This window comes from Crotalus tigris, unplaced genomic scaffold, assembly GCF_016545835.1.
Source record: "Crotalus tigris isolate CLP2741 ecotype Arizona unplaced genomic scaffold, ASM1654583v1 scf7180000018650.477379, whole genome shotgun sequence".
Classification (NCBI taxonomy): Eukaryota; Metazoa; Chordata; class Lepidosauria; order Squamata; family Viperidae; genus Crotalus; species Crotalus tigris.
In genome coordinates this window covers 227,630-246,537 of record NW_024097124.1, presented here as the reverse complement: position 1 = coordinate 246,537, position 18,908 = coordinate 227,630, and the positions used below count along the sequence as shown (strand labels likewise).

The following is an 18,908-nucleotide window of genomic DNA, read 5'->3' as shown; positions in this document are numbered from 1 at the left end:
CTCAAATACTTTGGCCACCTAATGAGAAGGAAGGACTCACTGGAGAAGGGCCTAATGCTGGGAAAGATTGAGGGCAATAGAAGAATGGGACGACAGAGAATGAGGTGGCTGGATGGAGTCACTGAAGCAGGAGGTGTGAGCTTAAATGTACTCCAGAAGATGATAGAGGACAGGAAGGCCTGGAGGAACGTTGTCCATGGGGTCGCGATGGGTTGGACGCGACTTCGCAACTAACAACAAAAATAAATCTGACTAGCAGCAATCCCATTTACATTACTTTGTTCATTTTGGAGACAGCTTTTTACTTATAAGAATCTCAAAGATATTTGATTTTGTGTTGACATTTACTACTTAGCATGAACGTTCCCTGAAGAGTCAGAGGAGGCTTATAAGTGGGTGGCCAAGCTGCCAGAAACTGGGGCAATAGACAGAGTTCCCAGAATCTGCTTACAGATCAGAAACTGGAGTAGGGTAGAACCAGGAGAATATAATTAATACAAACAAGGAAGCAACAAAAAAAATATTCACAGTGGAACAGTTGTCTGTGTAAGCTTTCCCATATGGAAATTCTTTGCATATTTTATCTACCTACCGATTCATCTATTTGGAAGTTCAACTTATGCAAAAAATATTCTCTGTTTGAAGCTATTTTTATAGATTTCGCTATTCTAAAATTAAGACCCTATTTTTGTTTGTTCAGTCTGTCTGGTATACAGTATACCTTGTATAAATCTAATAAGCTATGTATATAGGTAGTCCTCAACTTACAACCACAATTGAGTCCAAAATTTATATTATTAAGAAAGACAGTTGTTAAGTGAATTTTGAACCATTTTGCAATTTTTTTTTGCCACAGTATTAAGTAAATCACTGCAGTTTTTTAAGTTAGTAACACAATTGTTAAGTAAATTCCCATTGACTTTGCTTGTCAAAAGGTCACAAAAGGCGATCAGATGACTCTGGGATAAGGCAACCATCATAAATATAAATATAAACCATATAAATATAAATTCAGATGTCAAGCATCTGAATTTTGATCACATGATCACATGTTGCAATGGTATAAGTGTGAAAAACTGTCATAAGTCACTTTTTTCAGTGCCATTGTAACTTTGAGCAGTCACTAAAGGACAAGAAGCAATGGATGAAAACTAATCAAGAAGAGATCCAACGTAGAACTAAGCAGACATTTTCTGACAGTAAAAAACAATTAATCATAGAACAACTTCCCTCTAGAAGTTATGGGTGCTCCATCACTGGGGGTGTTTAAGAAGAGATTGGACAACCATTTGTCTGAAATGGTATAGGGCAAGGGTGTCAAACTGCCAGCCCATGGGCCGGATGTGTCACGAGCAAACCACGCCCACCCCATTGTTGGCAATGGGGAAAAATCTCCAATACATTGCATGATGTCACATGATGTCATGAGTTTGACATGTCTGGTATCAGGCTTCCTGCTTGAGCAGGGGATTGGAAGACCTCCAAGGTCCCTCCCAACTCTGTTATTTAAATGAACTATTTTAAGTCGAGGACTATCTGTATATGTGTGTATATAGCCATATCTAATTCTATTCAGAGACACACAATCAAAAAAGGAAATGAGGTACCCACAACTTAGTGCATCTCCAGAAATGATCTTTTCTAATTGTTAAGGTTCTATGATTCTGCTTAAGTTGACCAAGAGTTTAAGATAAAAAGTCTTTATCCTTCAGCTCTTCACTGATAGATTTATTTTCATTTATTTTAATATTTATGAGGTTTTATAAAAGAACGAATTTAAAAAATGCTGTGGTTTTATTTTCTGTTGAAATATTTCCTGCTTGAGAAGGGGGCTGGACTAGAAGACCTCCAAGATCCCTTCCAGTTCTATTCTATTCTATTCTACTCTACTCTACTCTACTCTACTCTACTCTACTCTACTCTACTCTACTCTACTCTACTCCACTCTATTCTATTCTTTAAATATTTTTTCTTTTGTCAGATGTTGGCAAACCTTATGTTTAGAAAAGAGAAATATGAGCAAGCCATAAGTCTTTACCGGAATGTTTTGGAGAAAACCCCTGGTATGTATTTATAATTTAATAAAAGTACTTATGTTTTTCTTTAAGACCTTAAATGGGATTACTAAAATAGCTTACAAAACAGATTAAAAGATTATAAAACTAAATAATGAAGTTTTCCTTTTCCTTTGTAATATTAACAAGAATTTAACTGAAAAGTATTGAAAATATATTTTTGCTAAAAATATAAACTTGTGATTTAGATAATTTTTCAGTTATGGAGAGCTTGATTGATTTGTTGAGAAGAAGTGGTAAACTTGATGAAGCTACACCCTTTTTTGAACTAGCCAAGAAAAAATCAATTCGAACACCTTTGGAACCTGGCTATAATTATTGCATGGGACTTTACTGTTGGTAAGTTATAGAGAATGATATTTACGAAAATCACAGACTTATGGTATAGCTAAATGTGATGCTGATGACCCAAAACTATAACATCTGTTGTGTGTTAGGAAGAAATAATTGAGGATGGAGTTGTATTTCATTCTAATGCTTTAAAAGAAAAGGAATTAGTGTCCTCCCACTTTTCCCAAGCTACTGTTTGTATAAAAATATGACAAGTTACACATGTCATACTGATATCTATCAACCCTCTTGCCTCCATCCAATTTCATAATGAAAATAACGTAGACTATGATCCCAGTTTGATATGTGTTTCTCAAGCAATTGTTACAATTTCTTTGAAATATTAAAAAATCTTAAAATGAATTCTTGTTCCTTATGAAGTGTGACTGTTAGACCCTGTACTATAACTGTGGATAAAATGGTGAAGTAAGTGATCAGGGTATTGTGCAGCCGGTGTCCAAATGGAGTCAGAGATGCTGACACGAAGTTGTATTTTTACATAAATAAGTACATTTTACATCAATATTTACAGCAAACTAGATAGTCAGGCAAACAGGAGCATCATGAGATAACTCACAAAGCACAAAGGGCACAAACAGAAGAAAAAAGGTGTGGGGGAGAGAAACCAATCACAGCGCAGATTGTCTCACACGGGAGCCCGCCCTCTCCAATCAATCATCTCTAATTGTGAGTTCTGGCTAAACTGCTCCACCTACTAAATTTGAATATCTTAACAGAAGCACATTGGAATATCTCTAATAACATTTGGACTCTTCTAAGCGGCGGCCGAGTTAAAATGCTGCCTACCAGCCCCTCAGTCACTAGAAAATGATTCTCGAATGCAAGTTTAGCATTCTTTCTGAAGAGCATTCTTCCCAAGTTCAAAAAATCAGCTTAACAGATGCAGAGGGAAGTATGAGGGAACAATTGATCAAGAACAAGCTGAAACAATTAGCAATGCTGGCAGTGAGTGACTGAGCAGTTCAGTTCAATCCAATTACCATATGGCTGGCAGCACCTGGGAGTAGCCAATGGATGGCCATGGAGAAATAAAATGTGTAATAACAGTCACCACAAGGGCAATTAGAACAGAATGTCCTTGATTTGTGATCACAATTGAGCCCCAAATTTATGTTGCCAAGTGAAACAGTTAAATGAATTTTGCCCCATTTGACAACCTTTCTTGCCACAGTTGTTACGTGAATCACTGCAGTTAGTAACACAGTTGTTAAGTGAATCTGTTTTCCCCATTGACTTTGCTTGTCAGAAAGTTGCAAAAGGGGATCACATGACCCCAGGACACTGCAACCATCATAAATACTATGCCAAATGTCAAAATTTTGATCATGTGACCAAAATAGTGTTTTTCAATGATATACTGGAGCTACTAAAAGTGACTTCAGACTGCCTCTACTGTGGGCTGAGATAGGATAAGGCAGTGTTTCTCAACCTTGACCATTTTAAGGCATGTGGACTTCAACTCCCAGAATTCCACAGCCAGCACTGCTGGCTGTGGAATTCTGGGAGTTGAAGTCCACATGCCTTAAAATGGTCAAGGTTGAGAAACACTGGGATAAGGGGAACATCATGAGAGCATGGCAGAAAAAAATGTGCTTACCAGGGCACCTTCACATCAGATTAGGAGAAAATGAGGAAGAACTGTACAGTCTCCTCAGTTTTAAAATGAATAAGGTTATTTGCTCCCTTATCTGTTGTAGTAATATTTTCAGAATTTTATCTCTTTAATTTTTAAATGGACTTAAATGTATAATTTCTTTTTATCTAGATAACATTATCTATATTTCTCTTCTACACTTGTAGAAATCTCATTAGTTCAACCGAATAAAGTTGATCTATGCCTAATTATTCTCTGAGCTTCAAGTCACTTGACTCTGTTTGGTTGAATCAGGTCTATGATAGTATGAAACCAAATATTTCGATATACAGTATTTTTATTAGCAAGACTGATCATTTTAAAGCTGCTATACTGCATGTATTTTTTAAAAATTTTCTCTCTACAAATAGGCATCTGTGGCAACCTAATCAGGCTTTGAAGTTCTTCAATAAGGCTCGTAAGGATAGTGATTGGGGCCAGAAAGCCCTTAGCTATATGATCCTGATATGTCTAAATCCTGACAATGAGATAGTAGGTGGAGAGACTTTTGAGAATCAAAATACTACAGATGCCAGGTAAAGGGAAATGAAATTTGGAAAATTTTCAAATTTCAAAACTTTCAAAGAATTAAAAAAATCTTCAATAAGTAAGCAAACAAAATTTGCCTTATAGTCTCAGGAAAGAAAGAGTGTGCCTAGCAATGTGGTAGTGTAGAATTCAGTCTGATAAGAGGCAAAGTTGCTTCAGATTTGACATCGACAGTGTTGCTATACCATCAGCATCTCCTTGAATGAACTGGGTCTACACCTGGCCTTGCACAGTTGCCCCACAAGCTTAGGAAGATACACATTTATGTTCAAGAGGCATTAAGGAGGCAACAATAAGTACATTAATGCTAGATCATTGCTTTGATCAGACCTGATTACTGTATACTGTTCTTCTCTACAGTAATCTCTGCAGATTTATCAAGCTTCTGCTGAAGTAGACAAAATCCATTTGAGATTTTATTTATGCATAACCACCTATGTGCAAAAGCTCATTTGTTTTATCTATGTGCAAAATTCCATTCACCTTTTAACACGTAATCCAATGTAACAGATATCTCATTCCCTCTATTAGTCAATTAAATCGAAGATTTATGGTTATACTGAGTTTAAAAGGCAATAAATTAGTAACCTTTTTTTAATGTTGTCCAGTACTTGATAGCTTAGGAAATATCAAATACTTTCTTTTCAACAGTAACTTAAAGGAAAAAAAAGAATCTGAACAGCATGGGATACGTACAGCTGAGAAGCTACTTAAGGAATTCTATCCTCACTCACAGGAAGGCCAGAATCAAGTGGAAATGTTGCAGAGCTACTGTTTAATGGCCACAAAAGAAAAACACAATGTGGAGAAGGCTCTGAAAGTGTTTATAGAAATGGGACAAAATGAGGTAAATAAGAAATATTGCTTGAAATTCAAAATGAAACATATTAGCAAAAAGTTTGTAAAGACATCAGAATATCACTGGAAGATAACTTTCAAAAGATTTAGGATTTTTTTTTCAGAGTAGTATCAATAGAAATAATGATCAGTTTGTCAAATGATTTCTACTATCTGTCTATATTGAAATATTATACTTTTAACCTAGGGGAAAAAATCTGTTCCTTAAGAGGCATTCAGTGACAGGAAATTCTCTTTGGACATGGCCAGAGTAGTTTTCTTTATTTCATTTCATATATGCTTTTTAAAAAATTGACGGAGCCAAAGATGGAATGGAGATAATGAAAAATAACTAGTGTAAGTTGGAGGGGAGTCTACAGTGTCTATTAAATAATTCTCCTACATAGGACCAAGCTACAGATTATATGACTTTAGATGTTAATATGGGGTTCTCAGCAGTAGTTTTTGTAAAGCAACAGTGAATAGCTTGAGGAAAAGCTTATCACATTTTGCTTTGTGCTTACTCCTACCTAAATCTCTCTTCCCAAGTCCTCAGGGGTTAAAAATTAATAAAAACTGTACAGCTCAGGAGCTGATAAATTATAATTTGCATCATTTTTATTTATTTATTTATTTGTATCTTGCATTTATTATTTTTACAAATACAGGTAATCCTGTATTGATTTACAACCTTTTGTTTAGTGAATGTTCAAAGTTAAAAGGACACTGAAAAAAGTGATATGACCATTTTTCACACTTATGACCATTGCAGCATCCCCACAACATGTGATCAAAATTCAGACACTTGGATATTGACTCATAGATGGTTGCAATGTCCCAGGGTCATGTAATCACCTTTTGCAACCACCTGATAAGCAAAGTCAGAAGCCACATTCAATTAACAACTATATTACTAACTTAACAACTGCAGTGATTCATTTAACAACTGTGGCAAGAAAAATTGTAAAATGGCAAAACTCACTTAACAACTGACTCATTGTCAGAACTCTATGTTCTGTGTACATGGGATTTCCTATTCTTTTCAGGTTCTGCCATTCTCCTGGGGGGAGGGGGAAGCTTGAGGTGCCGATGTGTATTTCCTTTACTCTGTCTCTTGCTCTATCTTCTTTGATGTGTCTCTAATGGGGTGGGAATGGAATGTACCTCCAGCAATCTGCCTTACCTCCGAGCGTGGAAGAAATGGCACAGACACAGAACAGCCTTGGAAGCAATGCCTTAATCACACTGTTCCCATGGCATTTTCATACCTGCAGACTGGCTTGTTTGAACCATCTGGATGGACAGTTAGGGTGGGTTACTATGGACACTTTTAACTACTTGATTTCCACGGGAAACCCTCAGATCCTGCTTCTATTCCTGCTATCAACACCTCCCAATAAAAGTTCCTTTTGAAATGATGCCATTTCAAGAGTTCTGCTTTCTTGGGAGAACTAATTGAGGTGGGTCATTAACATTAGGCAGGATCTGCAAAGTGGTCAACCCAGAGGGAAGACCCCTACCGTGGAGATTGTGCAAAAGATGTCAAACTACAGTGGAGAGAGAGGAGAAGGCAACTTTGGTGAGGAAGCTTCCTCCCAGACTGGCCTGAGCAAGAGCATCTTGGACTCCTCTGGTTCATCCGACGAGGCCGTGACCAGAGAAAGTTGGGGAAAACCGAGATGGTTGATGGGCATTGGAAAGAAAGAAAACTGGGAGGCAAAAGTCAGGAAGGTAGTCTGGCAGTCACCATCTGGGGTGGAAATGAGAGATGGAGAGGTCACGCAACCTCAGTGAGGAGGACGGCAAGAGACCAGCCCTGTCCAATTATCTCCTCAAGCAAGCAAGCAAGCCATCAGCCTGATGGTGGAAGCTTTCAAGGGCCTAAAAGAGGAGGAGGAAAACCCATGCTGGGGCTCGGTGGCTACAGGGATGGTGGAAGTGCCAGGAGAACAAAGTGGCAAACCTAGGCCCCTCTACCAGCCCATAGGAGGCTATGGAAGCCATGGCAGTGGCTGCTACCCCAGCACAAGCCATCCAGCCAGGAGAGATGGACACCAGGCCAGGCGAAGAGAACTCACTGACCTGGCCAAAAGGTCCCGCCCTTGAGAGTGAAGTACGACAGGGTGCCTCAGCAGTTGGGATTTTTTCTAGCCGATGTCCTGAGCTACATGGAAGAATACAGCCAAGATATCCCTAGTGACAACAGACAGGTAAGAGTCATAACTATGGCCCTGAAGGGAGCAGCAATTCAGTGGATGGTGACCCTGCACAACGCTGATGCCCCTGAATTGCGAAACTTCAACCACTTTATGGTTGCCCTGAGGAGGAGGTTTGAAGACTCTTTAGCCAACTGGAAGGCTAGAGAACGCATCAAAACAGTGAGGCAAGGTTGTCGCCTGGTAGCTGAGTATGCAGAGGAATTTAGAGACCTGGCAAGTTGACTTAACTGGCTGGAGGATGTCCTAGTGGGCCATTTCAAAGATGGGCTGAACGACAACTTATACCACCCTTGCATCTCCAGAGGAGATCCAGACTGGCTCCATGACTGGTGTATCCTGGTCGAAGAAGCTGAAATCGACCAAGCCTGAAAGCAGCAATGCCTTGGGCAAACCTGGAGATGCTCCCCTTGGGGGGAAAACAGGAGGCAGCCAAACCACCCTCCATGACACCATACTCAATGGCTTGCTTCAAGTGCAGTAAGGAGGAGCACTAAGCTGCCAAATGCCGTTTGAAAACTCCCATGCGAAAGCCCCACTGAGCCAGTGGAGGGGAACCTGGGAAGACTCCACAGCAACCAAAGAGACTGCCATGAAGAGCACTGAAGTTGTTGAGGTCCCATCCCCTGGAACCCTAAAGGAAGGAACTCCAGCTGCAGTTGAAAAACCACCCAAATCCCCTGGCAGAGACTCTGAAGACAAACCCCTGGTAAGTGAACCCATCACACCCCTTCTCAGAACCATAGAACTGTTGAATCCAGGGATGCCAAGAAAGGTGATCCTAAAAGCCCTAATGGACTCGGGTTGCACCCATTGTCTCATAAGCTGAACCTTCATGGGGAACCTAGGAATCCCAGTGAGGAGGCTGAAGAAGCCAATTTCATTTGGCCAATTAGATGGGTCTATCACGGGGGGGATCCCAACCACCCTTCCCACCTAGCCAATTCAACTCACAATGGGGGATCACACTGAGACTTTGACTTTTATAGTGATCCCAGGTATAGAGTGGTCCTTAATCTTGGGGATGATATGATTGAGGAAGTGGAATCCAAGGGTGGACTGGAGAACTGGAGAGTTGAGGTTCCCAAAGCAAAAGCATGCTGCCCAGGGTGGAGGGTGAAAGACAAAGAGAAAAGAAAACTTGGAGGTAGTAGCAGGGATTGGAAATGGTACCCGAGGAATACCAGGATTTAGCTGTTCAGCGAAGAGTGGTCCGATGAGCTGCCCGCCCCATCAGCCCACCAACTGCGCCACTGAAATCCTACCAGGGGCCAAATTACCCAAGCCAAAAATGTACTCGATGAGCCCCCAAGAAATAGGAGAACTGCAGAAGTTCATAGAGAAAAATTTAGTGCAAGGTTTCATACAGCTGGTGTGACAAAAAATGGCAGTTCCAGTTTTGTTCCGGGAGAAGAAAGATGGGTCTCTTCGCTTCTGCGTGGATTACAAGTCTTTAAATGCAGTGAGCAGAAACAATATCTACCCCCTGCCACTAATGAAAGATATGTTGGCCCACCTACCAAAGGGGGAAATATTCTCAAAATTAGACCTAAGGGAAGCATATTACTGGGTTAGGATTAAAGGAGACGAACGGAAGACGGCAACTGCCCCATGGGCTGCTTCTAATTTAGGGTGCTCCCGTTTGGACTGCAGGGAGCAGTCTTCATGCAACTAATTAACAAAGTCCTCCAGGAGCACCTCTACAAAGGAGTTCTCATGTACCTGAATGACATGTTAATTTTCACCAAAACAAGTCATCATCCGCAAATGAATGGTGGGACAGAACATTCGAGCTCAGTATTGGAACAATATTTAAGATGCTTTATTAATTATCAACAAGACAATTGGACTGATCTGCTGCCTTTCGCAGAAGTGGCTTACAACAATGCTGTTCACTCCAGCACAGACTACACCCCATTCCAGGTTGCAACTGGACATAGATTCAACCCAATGCCTGAATTGCCCGTCAATAAACCCACTATCTCCTCCCTAAAGAAGTGGATCACACAACTCCAAAATACATGGCCAGTAGTGAGAAAAGCATTAGATGAGACTAGGGAAGTGTATAAAGTGCAAGCAGATAAGAAGCAGGTTGAACCTAAACCGTTTAAAGTGGGAGAGAAAGTATACTTATCCACAAAGTATTTAAAGTCTTTGCAGCCGTCAAAGAAATTAGGACCAAAATATGTAGGACTAATCCCCATAAAAAGAATCATCAACCCAGTAACCATAGAATTGTAACTCCCAAAAATGTTGAGACAAGTTCACCCAGTATTTCATTGTAGCCTATTAAAATGTGAACTAAATGCATCCCTAAGGCCAGCTGCAGTCCCCCCCTCCCCCACATATTATGGTAGAGGGAGAACAGCATTTTGAGATCAGAAAAATCCTAGATTCCAGGAAACACCATGGATCAACCCAATACCTAATAGTTTTCACACCTGCAGATTGGCCTGTTTGAACTGTCTGGAGCAGTGGTTCTCAACCTTTCTAATGCCGTGACCCCATAATACAGTTCTCCATGTTGTGGTGACCCCCAACCACTTATACATCACCGGGTGCCAGGGGCGTGGCCAAAGAAAAGGGGGAAAAATGGCAGACAGCCTTGTTTGGTGACCCCCCGTGAAATGGTTGTTTGACCCCAAATGGGGTCCCGACTCAGAGGTTGAGAACCACTGGTCTGGAGGGACAGTTAGGATGGGGTTACTATGGACACTTTTAACTACTTGATTTGCGTGGGAAACCCTCAAATCCTGCCTTCTATTCCTGCTGTCAACATCTCCCAATAAAAGTTCCATTTGAAATGATGCTGTTTCAAGAGTTCTGCTTTCTTGGGAGAACTGATTGAGGCGGGTCCTTACACCCGCTTAGCAACAGAAATATTGGGCTCCATTGCAGTCGTAAGTTGAGAAATACCTGTAATTCAAGGTGGCAACACCTTCCTCCACCTATTTTCTCCACAACAACCACCTGTGACATAGATTGGACTGACAGAGAGTAACTGGCCCAAATCGCACAGGTGACTTTCATGCCCAAGACAGAATTAGAATTCAGTCTCCCACTTTTAAACCTGATTATCAAACTGACTACTACACCAAACTAAATCAAACTGGCTCAGATCCTTCTTGTAAGTCATGAAGATTATATCATGCTTAGTTGCAGCATTGAGGATTATAAATTAGCAGCTCAGGGTCACAGGTTCCCTATTCTGAATTAGTAAAAAAAAAAAGGAGATAGGGTGTCAAGGGTCATTTTGATTGACCAAATCATCAGTGTAAAGAGATCCATCTTGTTCTGTAGTTCAGTGCCACCCTGGAACTTATGTACAGCCATTCTAAATAAAGGAAGTATGTCTACAGGATGGTGTACTACAATACATATTATTGTACTCGTATAATCTTATACAACTAAAGATCTAAATTGTTGGATCAAAGGTAATGCTTCCAGATGTGGGCTTCAAAAACTCCAGTTTATCAACATCAGAGAGATACAGAAAAAGCTAATCCCTGCTACTGTTCTAGTTGTCATCTGGAATATAAAGGTAAAGGTATCAACCTCCCAAGAATATGAAGTCACGTTAAAATCAAACTTCTCCATAATTTTTAAAACAGAGAGACAATGTTCCTGCCATTCTGGCTATGGCTCAGGCCTACATGCTGCTTAAACATACAGCTAAAGCCCGGACCCAGTTAAAGCGCTTAATCAAAGTGAGCTGGTCTCTGCCAGATGCTGATGAGTTAGAAAAAGCTTGGCTGCTATTGTCTGATATCTACTGCACATCTGGGAAGTATGATCTTGCAACTGAGCATGTGAAGCGCTGCTTACGATACAATAAGGTAAGACAATATGAACCCATTGAAATGGCTGAAAACGTTTTCACAGCACTGGGTTTTAAAATAAGCATCCTCCTAACATTTGATTTAGGCCTAACTTTATTATCGAATATATGAATTCCTGATTCTGAAAGTTTTCTTTTCTTGGTTCTAAGATTTCCCAAATCAATGAGGATGTAGTATTTTGTTGCTATATACTTCATTTCCGAACAATGAGAAGTTTCAAAAATATTTACTGTAATTAATGCTGTGTGCCATACCACTCAAGGTGGTTGGCGAAATTAAGTACCATACCAACAATTGCCCAGGAGTTTGCTTCTTGGAAGGAGATACAAGAAGTGTATCAAGTATTTAATCAAATGAAATATCATCCACACTTCGTATCATAGATTGTCAATCAGATTTATAGTAAGATCCTTAATATTATAGAATTCCCTGCACTTAAGGTCTTTGTTTCTTTTTTCCAACTCTATCAGAATTTGAACTAATGTTACATCAGTCACTTGCAATATTCAATTATCTGGCACCATTTGCAAGAATATTTAGAGCCTTACTGTCTGATGTAAACCATTGGGCCCTTGAAACCTGCAGTTCTGCCACAACAGATCACCCACGCACATTTTAAAATGAACTAACATTTGTCCACTTTATCATTACAATCTGCAAATCAAAAATATTTTCAAGATGGTATCCAATAGTTGCAGGTTTGAGGTTACAGTGGGCATCTTCAAGTAATAATTCTTTAGTTCAAGCCATCAACATCTGAGCACAAAAAAATACCAATTCACCAAAACTTAACAGAATAACAGAGTTGGAAGGGACCTTGGAGGTCTTCTAGTCCAACCCCCTGCTCAAGCAGGAGACCCTATACCATTCCAGACAAGTGGCTGTTCAGTCTCTTCTTAAAAGCCTCCAGTGTTGAAGGCAAACTATTCTGTTGATTGATTGTTCTAACTATCAGAAGTTTCTCCTTAGTTCTAGGTTGCTTCACTCCTTGATTAGTTTCCACCCATTGCTTCTTGTCCTGCCTTCATGTCCTTTGGAGAATAGCTTGACTCCCTCTTCTTTGGGGCAGCCCCTGAGATATTGGAACACTGCTATCATGTCCCCCCTCATCCTTCTCTTCATTAAACTAGACATATCCGATTCTAGCAACCGTTCCTTATATGTTTTAGCCTCCAGTCCCCTAATCATCTTTGTTGCTCTTCTCTGCACTCTTTCCAGAGTCTCAATATCTTTTTTTATAATATGGTGACCAAAATAGATTGCAGTAGTCTAACTTGACTATTTCAAATTTTCCAATGCAGCTTCCAGTGCTATATTAATTAACAGCCTTCCACCTTTCCACCAGATAAAAGACTAAACAAATGTCTAGTCTGAGGGTGAAAATTTGTTCTCCGAACTTGTGGGTTGGTTTCCAAACATTTCGTTACCATGCTAGATAACATCTTCAGGGGAATTTAGGGGATGTCAGTGTCAGGGTTCTTCTGTTTATAAGGGCTTCAGGCGTGGGTGTGTCAAATGATGGGTCTTGTGATAGTTCAGAGGTGAGTCATCAGTGAGAGGCTTGTAATGGGGAGTTTATTGGGAGATGAACTGCTGGTGGGAGGGGGACTTGCGTGGATTGGTTGAGGGTCGGCACTGACTCCTCTTGGCTGTGTGGTTGATTTGGATTCTGGGGGGTTGATAGGCTGGTTGTAGGTCGATGTGTCCATTGTGGAGGCCTTGGTGAACTCACGAGTGTGGCGGGTGGTAGTAATAATAATAATAATAGTAAAGTTGGAAGGGACCTTGGAGGTCATCTAGTTCAACCCCCTGCTCGGGCAGGAAACCCTACACCATTTCGGACAAATGGCTGTCCAGTCTCTTCTTAAAAACTTCCAGTGTTGGAGCATTTACTGCTTCTGGAGGCAAGCTGTTCCACTGATTAATTGTTCTCACTGTCAGGAAGTTTCTCCTTAGTTCTAGGTTGCTTCTCTCCTTGATTAGTTTCCACCCGTTTCTTCTTGTCCTGCCTTCAGGTGCTTTGGAAAATAGCTTAATTCCCTCTTCTTTATGGCAGCCCATGAGATATTGGAATACTGCTATCATGTCCCCCCTTGTCCTTCTCTTCGTTAAACTAGACATACCCAATTCTAGCAACCGTTCCTTATATGTTTTAGCCTCCAGTCCCCTAATCATCTTTGTTGCTCTTCTCTGTACTCTTTCTAGAGTCTCAACATCTTTTTTACATCGTGTTGACCAAAACTGGATGCAGTATTCCAAGTGTGGCCTTACCAAGGCATTGAAGAGTGGTATTAATACTTCACGTGATCTTGATTCTATCCCTCTGTTAATGCAGCCTAGCACTGTGTTGGCCTTTTTGGCAGCTGCAGCACACTGCTGGCTCGTATTTAGGTGATTGTCTACTAGGACTCCGGGGTCCCTCTCACAGTTACTACTATTGAGCATGGTGCCACCTATGCTGTACTTGTGCATTTGGTTTTTCTTGCCTAAATGTAGAACCTTGCTTTTTTCACCATTGAATTTCATTTTGTTAGTTAGTCCCAGTGTTCAAGTCTGTCCAGATCCTTCTGTATCTTAAGCCTGTCTTCTGGAGTGTTGGCTATTCCTGGCAGCTTGGTGTCGTCTGCAAATTTGATGAGTTCCCCATCTATCCCTTCATCCAAATCGTTGATGAAGATGTTGCCAATGATTTTGTCTAGTCTCCTCACTGCACAGTCCATGTATTCTTGTATGCATTTTATTTTTTGGTTTGGAAAACATGAGAGGATACTAGGAACTTTATCAGGTTAATTGATTTTTGAAAGTATTAGCCAAAGCATTCTCTAATTGGGCTAAGAGAAGCCCAAAGGCCATTATCTAGCCTTGGCAACAGCGCAAGTGGGTGTTTTTTAAAATAAATCTTAACTTGTGTACCAGCTGAAAATTTTGTATTGCTAGCAAAACTGCTCTCTGAGGCTGTTCCTTCCTCAGGATAAGGTGAAACCTAAGCTGAGAGGTGGAAGGCATGATAGACTATCTCTCCTGTGAGAACAGCCTTAAATATAGGACCAAAAAATGTAACTTGCATTGCATCCCATTAAACAATAGAGCAAATATGTATCATAGAATCATAGGACTGCCCAAGGCAGAGTCCTTCTACCATCATGGACAAATGGCTAGCCAACCTTTTCTTAAAAACCTCCAGCGATGGAGCCCGCACAATTCCTGGAGGCAATCTATTCTCTAAGTGTTCCTGCTGTCAGTTTTTAGCAACTTGTAGGAAATTCACATAGATTTGCAGTCAGAATAATGTAATATGCATAGCAGAGGAATGAATATTATTGTATTTTATGCCTCTAAATGAGGAAACAGAAATCTTAAAACTCAAGAATTAGTGGAATAGAATCTTGGGGGGGGGAGGGTAGAACAACTTGACCCTCCCTCATATTCATAACAACCCAAATTCAGTTTCAAGAAACACCAATAGATTTATAAGCAAGGATACAGCTGTTTGTTAAAATATTCATTAAGCCCAAAAGGTGGTTATTGTTTAATAAAGATTGTATGTAAAAAAAAAAAAGTTGGTTGCCGTTCTTTAATAGGGAAGTTGTTTATTGTAATTATTAGGACTCTATGGAACTCCAGGAAGTGATATTATCATATACAAATCAGAATTTCCAAAAGCATTTATTTTACACATTCAATTTTATCCTTTAGTCATGTGCAAAAGCTTATGAATGTCTGGGATTTATTGCCGAAAAGGAGAATGCATATAAAGATGCTACAATGAACTATGAATTAGCTTGGAAGTATAGTAACCAAGCAAATCCTGCAGTTGGTAAGTATTATCTTTTCAATCAATTTGCTTGAATTCATTGATGTAAAATTTAGGATTTCTACAATATTTTCTATGGCATAGATCTAGCTTAGCTGTATTGTGGTAGTCCATACATGTCAGGCCTATCAAAAGGGCCTGACTTACTGTCAGAAAACAGATAGGATTCCACAAGAATAAATATTGTTAGTTAAGTATTAAAAGTGTTTAATTAAAGAGTAAATTTTGTTTAAAAATGAGTTTGAATGTTAGCAAACATTAACAAAACTAATATCAAATTATATAGCTGTATAAATATAACATATCATAAATAAATAAATACAAGTGCTATGTATCATTTTATATCTATTCAATTTAAAGTAATAACATTCACCGATGCAAAAAAAAAGTGCAATAGCATCATTATTGTGCTCATTACATCCATTGTAAGAGATAATATTTACACAGAGTGCCAACCTATCATTTTTCTCTTCCTATAGGATTTAAACTGGCATTCAACTACCTGAAAGACAAGAAATATGTAGAAGCCATAGATGTATGCCATGATGTAAGTTCCCCAAAGCATAGCAGTAATTTAGTTACTAACGGTGTCTATGGTGACCTTGTCAGCAATTGCATCACCCCACTTAAACTGGTCACTTCCAAACCTTATGCAATTCATGGAACTGTAAATGTGATCCAGAAAATATAAAACTTCTATTTTTAATGCTTTCATGCTTTTCTGCACCTCTTCTTATCTTTTTTTTTTAACCTAAATATGTATGGAGAAAAAGACTAAATATTGTACTCTTGAATTTAGATAAATCCTGAAAGCGATTATAATCCAGGGATTCAAACATTGCAGCCTATCTGAATCCAGTGTCCCTTTTGCCCCCTCCACCATTTTTTTTTAAAGGCATTTTTGAAATTGTGATCCGATTATGTAGCACTCAATAAACCAGGAGCAGCTATGCTTCCTGAGTTGTAGTGGGGATTGTAGAGCCTTCCTCCATGGTTCAGATAAAGTGCTCTCTATTTGTCCCTGAGTCAGCAAAAAGCGATGGGTATAAAATTTGCTGTTCCCTGCAAATCTCTGTCTTGTCTCTATAACCTCTGACTGGCCTTTCTGCCGGATTACACGCTCCACAGGCCATGCCAAGCAATAATGCTGGATTAGGCACTCTTGGGGATATCGCCAACTGGCAGGAAACTGTCCTTAACAGAACTGTTGTTCTCGTCAACGGCTTCAACAGATTGCAAGTTATGGGATTAGTCATTTGATCTGTCAAAACCTGATATCCCCAAAACCCACTGAATAGCTAATCTGCTGAGTGGGAAGGCTGCCTTACCTATTGCCCAGCCCAATGATCAGCAGTTCTTCAGCCTAGCCTTGGAAGGTGTTTATTACTGGTTTTGAAATAATATGAAACATAGACTCAGGAAGAGGCCCCCACAGTTCCTCTGTAGCCTCTTCTGCTTTCCTAGTTGGCCCCCCTTCTTTTGCCATCTTGCAGAAGGCATTATCCCAGTTCTGTGTGCATCCATATTTCTATGCAGTTCCTTGTCCCCCTTTAATCAGCTGTTTGGCAAGTCTGAGGATTGGCAATATTGCAATAGCTGGCAGCTAGACCAACAATCTTACCCCATTCATGGAATTTTACAGATAATCCAGTGGTTTCCCAATGTCTTCCATTACTGTTGCCGTTGTCGTTGTTGTTATCATAGAAAAACTATTTCGGATTGGGAGTTGAAATAGCCCCAAAACATATTTTTATTGGTAGCACTAAATGCTTATCTGGAAATATCTATAGATCTAGTGTATAATTTGGTATCACATTAATTTTAAATGCTTATTGTTGCTTGCTATTATTTAAAAAAAATATTTTTCCTTCTTAAAGGTTTTGAAGGCATACCCAGATTATCCAAAAATTAAAGAAGAAATTTTGGAAAAAGCTCAAATGTCATTTAAGCCTTAACATGTGCAATTTCGCATGCTTCATCAGCATGAACACTCAACAATAAAGTTGTATTACTTGCATTATTTAAATTGCCTTGTCAAAGAAACTCCTTGAGAAGCAACCAGCTTCTGTTGCACATCTGTTGCAGTTCAGTTTCTGATTTTTGGTGGTTGTATGTGTTTCTTTCCCGCACTCCACATAGACCTTGCTACGGATTCTAAACAGGGATTTAACATCTATGAGGCCAAGTTGCTCTTCCCTTCTGTGTCCACAAGATGGTGGTGTCCCTTCACTGCACAAAAAATGCGGTCTATTAAAATTAGATCAGAACAAATATTAATATAACTCTTCACCGAAATAGTACTTCATATGATTACATACTACAGCAGTATATTTTCTTCTTTTGTGATGTACTTGAGGAAACTTAGAACTGGATTAATAATGATTCATCACTTCCAAATTTCATTCCAGATTCCATGGTTGAAATGATGTGTCAACTCTTCATAGTCAAACATGTTGTTGCTATTCAAAATATTTATTTCCCAAGGATATCTCCGGGATGTCTCAAAGTGGTTCTTTTTTAAAAATAGAACCAGTACTGATTGGTGAGGAGAGCCAATGTCGGCACGATCACCAGAGGGGTTCTTGCTGCATTTTCTCCATACTGAGAATCTTCACCATATTTATTGGAGTCAGGAATGATGGGAGAGAGAATACATTCACAGAAAGGCTGGGCTGAGGCCCTCCAGCTTTCCTCCAATGTACAGAAAATCCTGAACTTATTACAGTTGGTTTAGGGACCAAAGTTACAACAGTACTGAAAAAAAAATGACTTATGATTGTTTTTTTCACTTGTGATGGTTGCAGATCCCCGTCTCATGTGATCAGGATTCAGACGGTTGGCAACTGGCTCATCTTTATGACAGTCACAATGTTCCAGGGTCATGTGATCCCCTTTTGTGACCTTCTGACAGGCAAAGCCAGATTCTCTTAACAACCATGTTACTAATGTAAGAAGAGCATGATTCACTTAACAACTGTGCCAAGAAGAGTCATAAAATGGGACAAAACCATCTCAGATAGCAAGATAAATGTTGGGCTCAGCTGTGGTCATAAGTCAAGGACTAAGTATGGTTTGTAGAAGAGATCCATCTGCTTGTTGTTGTACAAGTAAATTATACATTGGCTGGGTCCATACGACACTAGCTTGTTTTAAATAGTTCCCTAAGCCGTCATCATGGTTTAGTTCACACATATAACATTAAACTAATATTGTTCTGAATGGATGGTTTAGCCCAATGCCTGAACAGTTTGAGGTGGTGCCTCCTTAAGGACAGGTCTCTTTATCACTGAGAGTCCCTTAGTCTAGCTGATTTCCCATCTCTAATCATCTGAAGGCAACAGCAGGCCACACCCAGAACCATCCAAGGACACCCACTAACATGAGTGTTTAATTCCTACCATTCCCCGAATGTAGGAAATGTAGGATTAACCTCCCTCAAAATCTTCATTTTCTCTTCACTTTATCTCCTTCTGGAACAATTGTTTTGCACCCTCGGCACTTGTAATCTTAAGGAACTATGACAGTGATGGCAAACCTTTTAGAGACCGAGTGCCCAAAATCTGCCCCCGCTCCGCCTCCCGCCCTGCCTGCCCC

At 39.8% G+C, this 18,908-nt stretch overlaps 1 protein-coding gene across 9 annotated transcripts in view; it reads left to right on the top strand.

The window, feature by feature from the left end:
* The window catches only part of TTC21A (tetratricopeptide repeat domain 21A), a 49,195-nt gene extending 31,865 nt beyond the window's left edge, over positions 1-17,330 (top strand). For 6 of the 9 annotated variants that reach the window (XM_039355259.1, XM_039355256.1, XM_039355261.1 and 3 more), the window contains 8 exons: positions 1,982-2,063; positions 2,264-2,414; positions 4,431-4,595; positions 5,260-5,455; positions 11,273-11,497; positions 15,197-15,317; positions 15,794-15,861; positions 17,192-17,330. In XM_039355259.1, coding sequence (XP_039211193.1) covers positions 1,982-2,063; positions 2,264-2,414; positions 4,431-4,595; positions 5,260-5,455; positions 11,273-11,497; positions 15,197-15,317; positions 15,794-15,861; positions 17,192-17,269 — 1,086 coding nt within the window. In that variant the 3' untranslated portion in view covers positions 17,270-17,330. Of the gene's footprint in view, positions 1-1,981; positions 2,064-2,263; positions 2,415-2,937; positions 3,476-4,430; positions 4,596-5,259; positions 5,456-11,272; positions 11,498-15,196; positions 15,318-15,793; positions 15,862-17,191 lie in introns of those variants that run through there. The other 3 variants (XM_039355258.1, XM_039355260.1, XM_039355264.1) reach the window with 3 other exon arrangements.
* Positions 17,331-18,908: the final 1,578 nt, after the last annotated feature.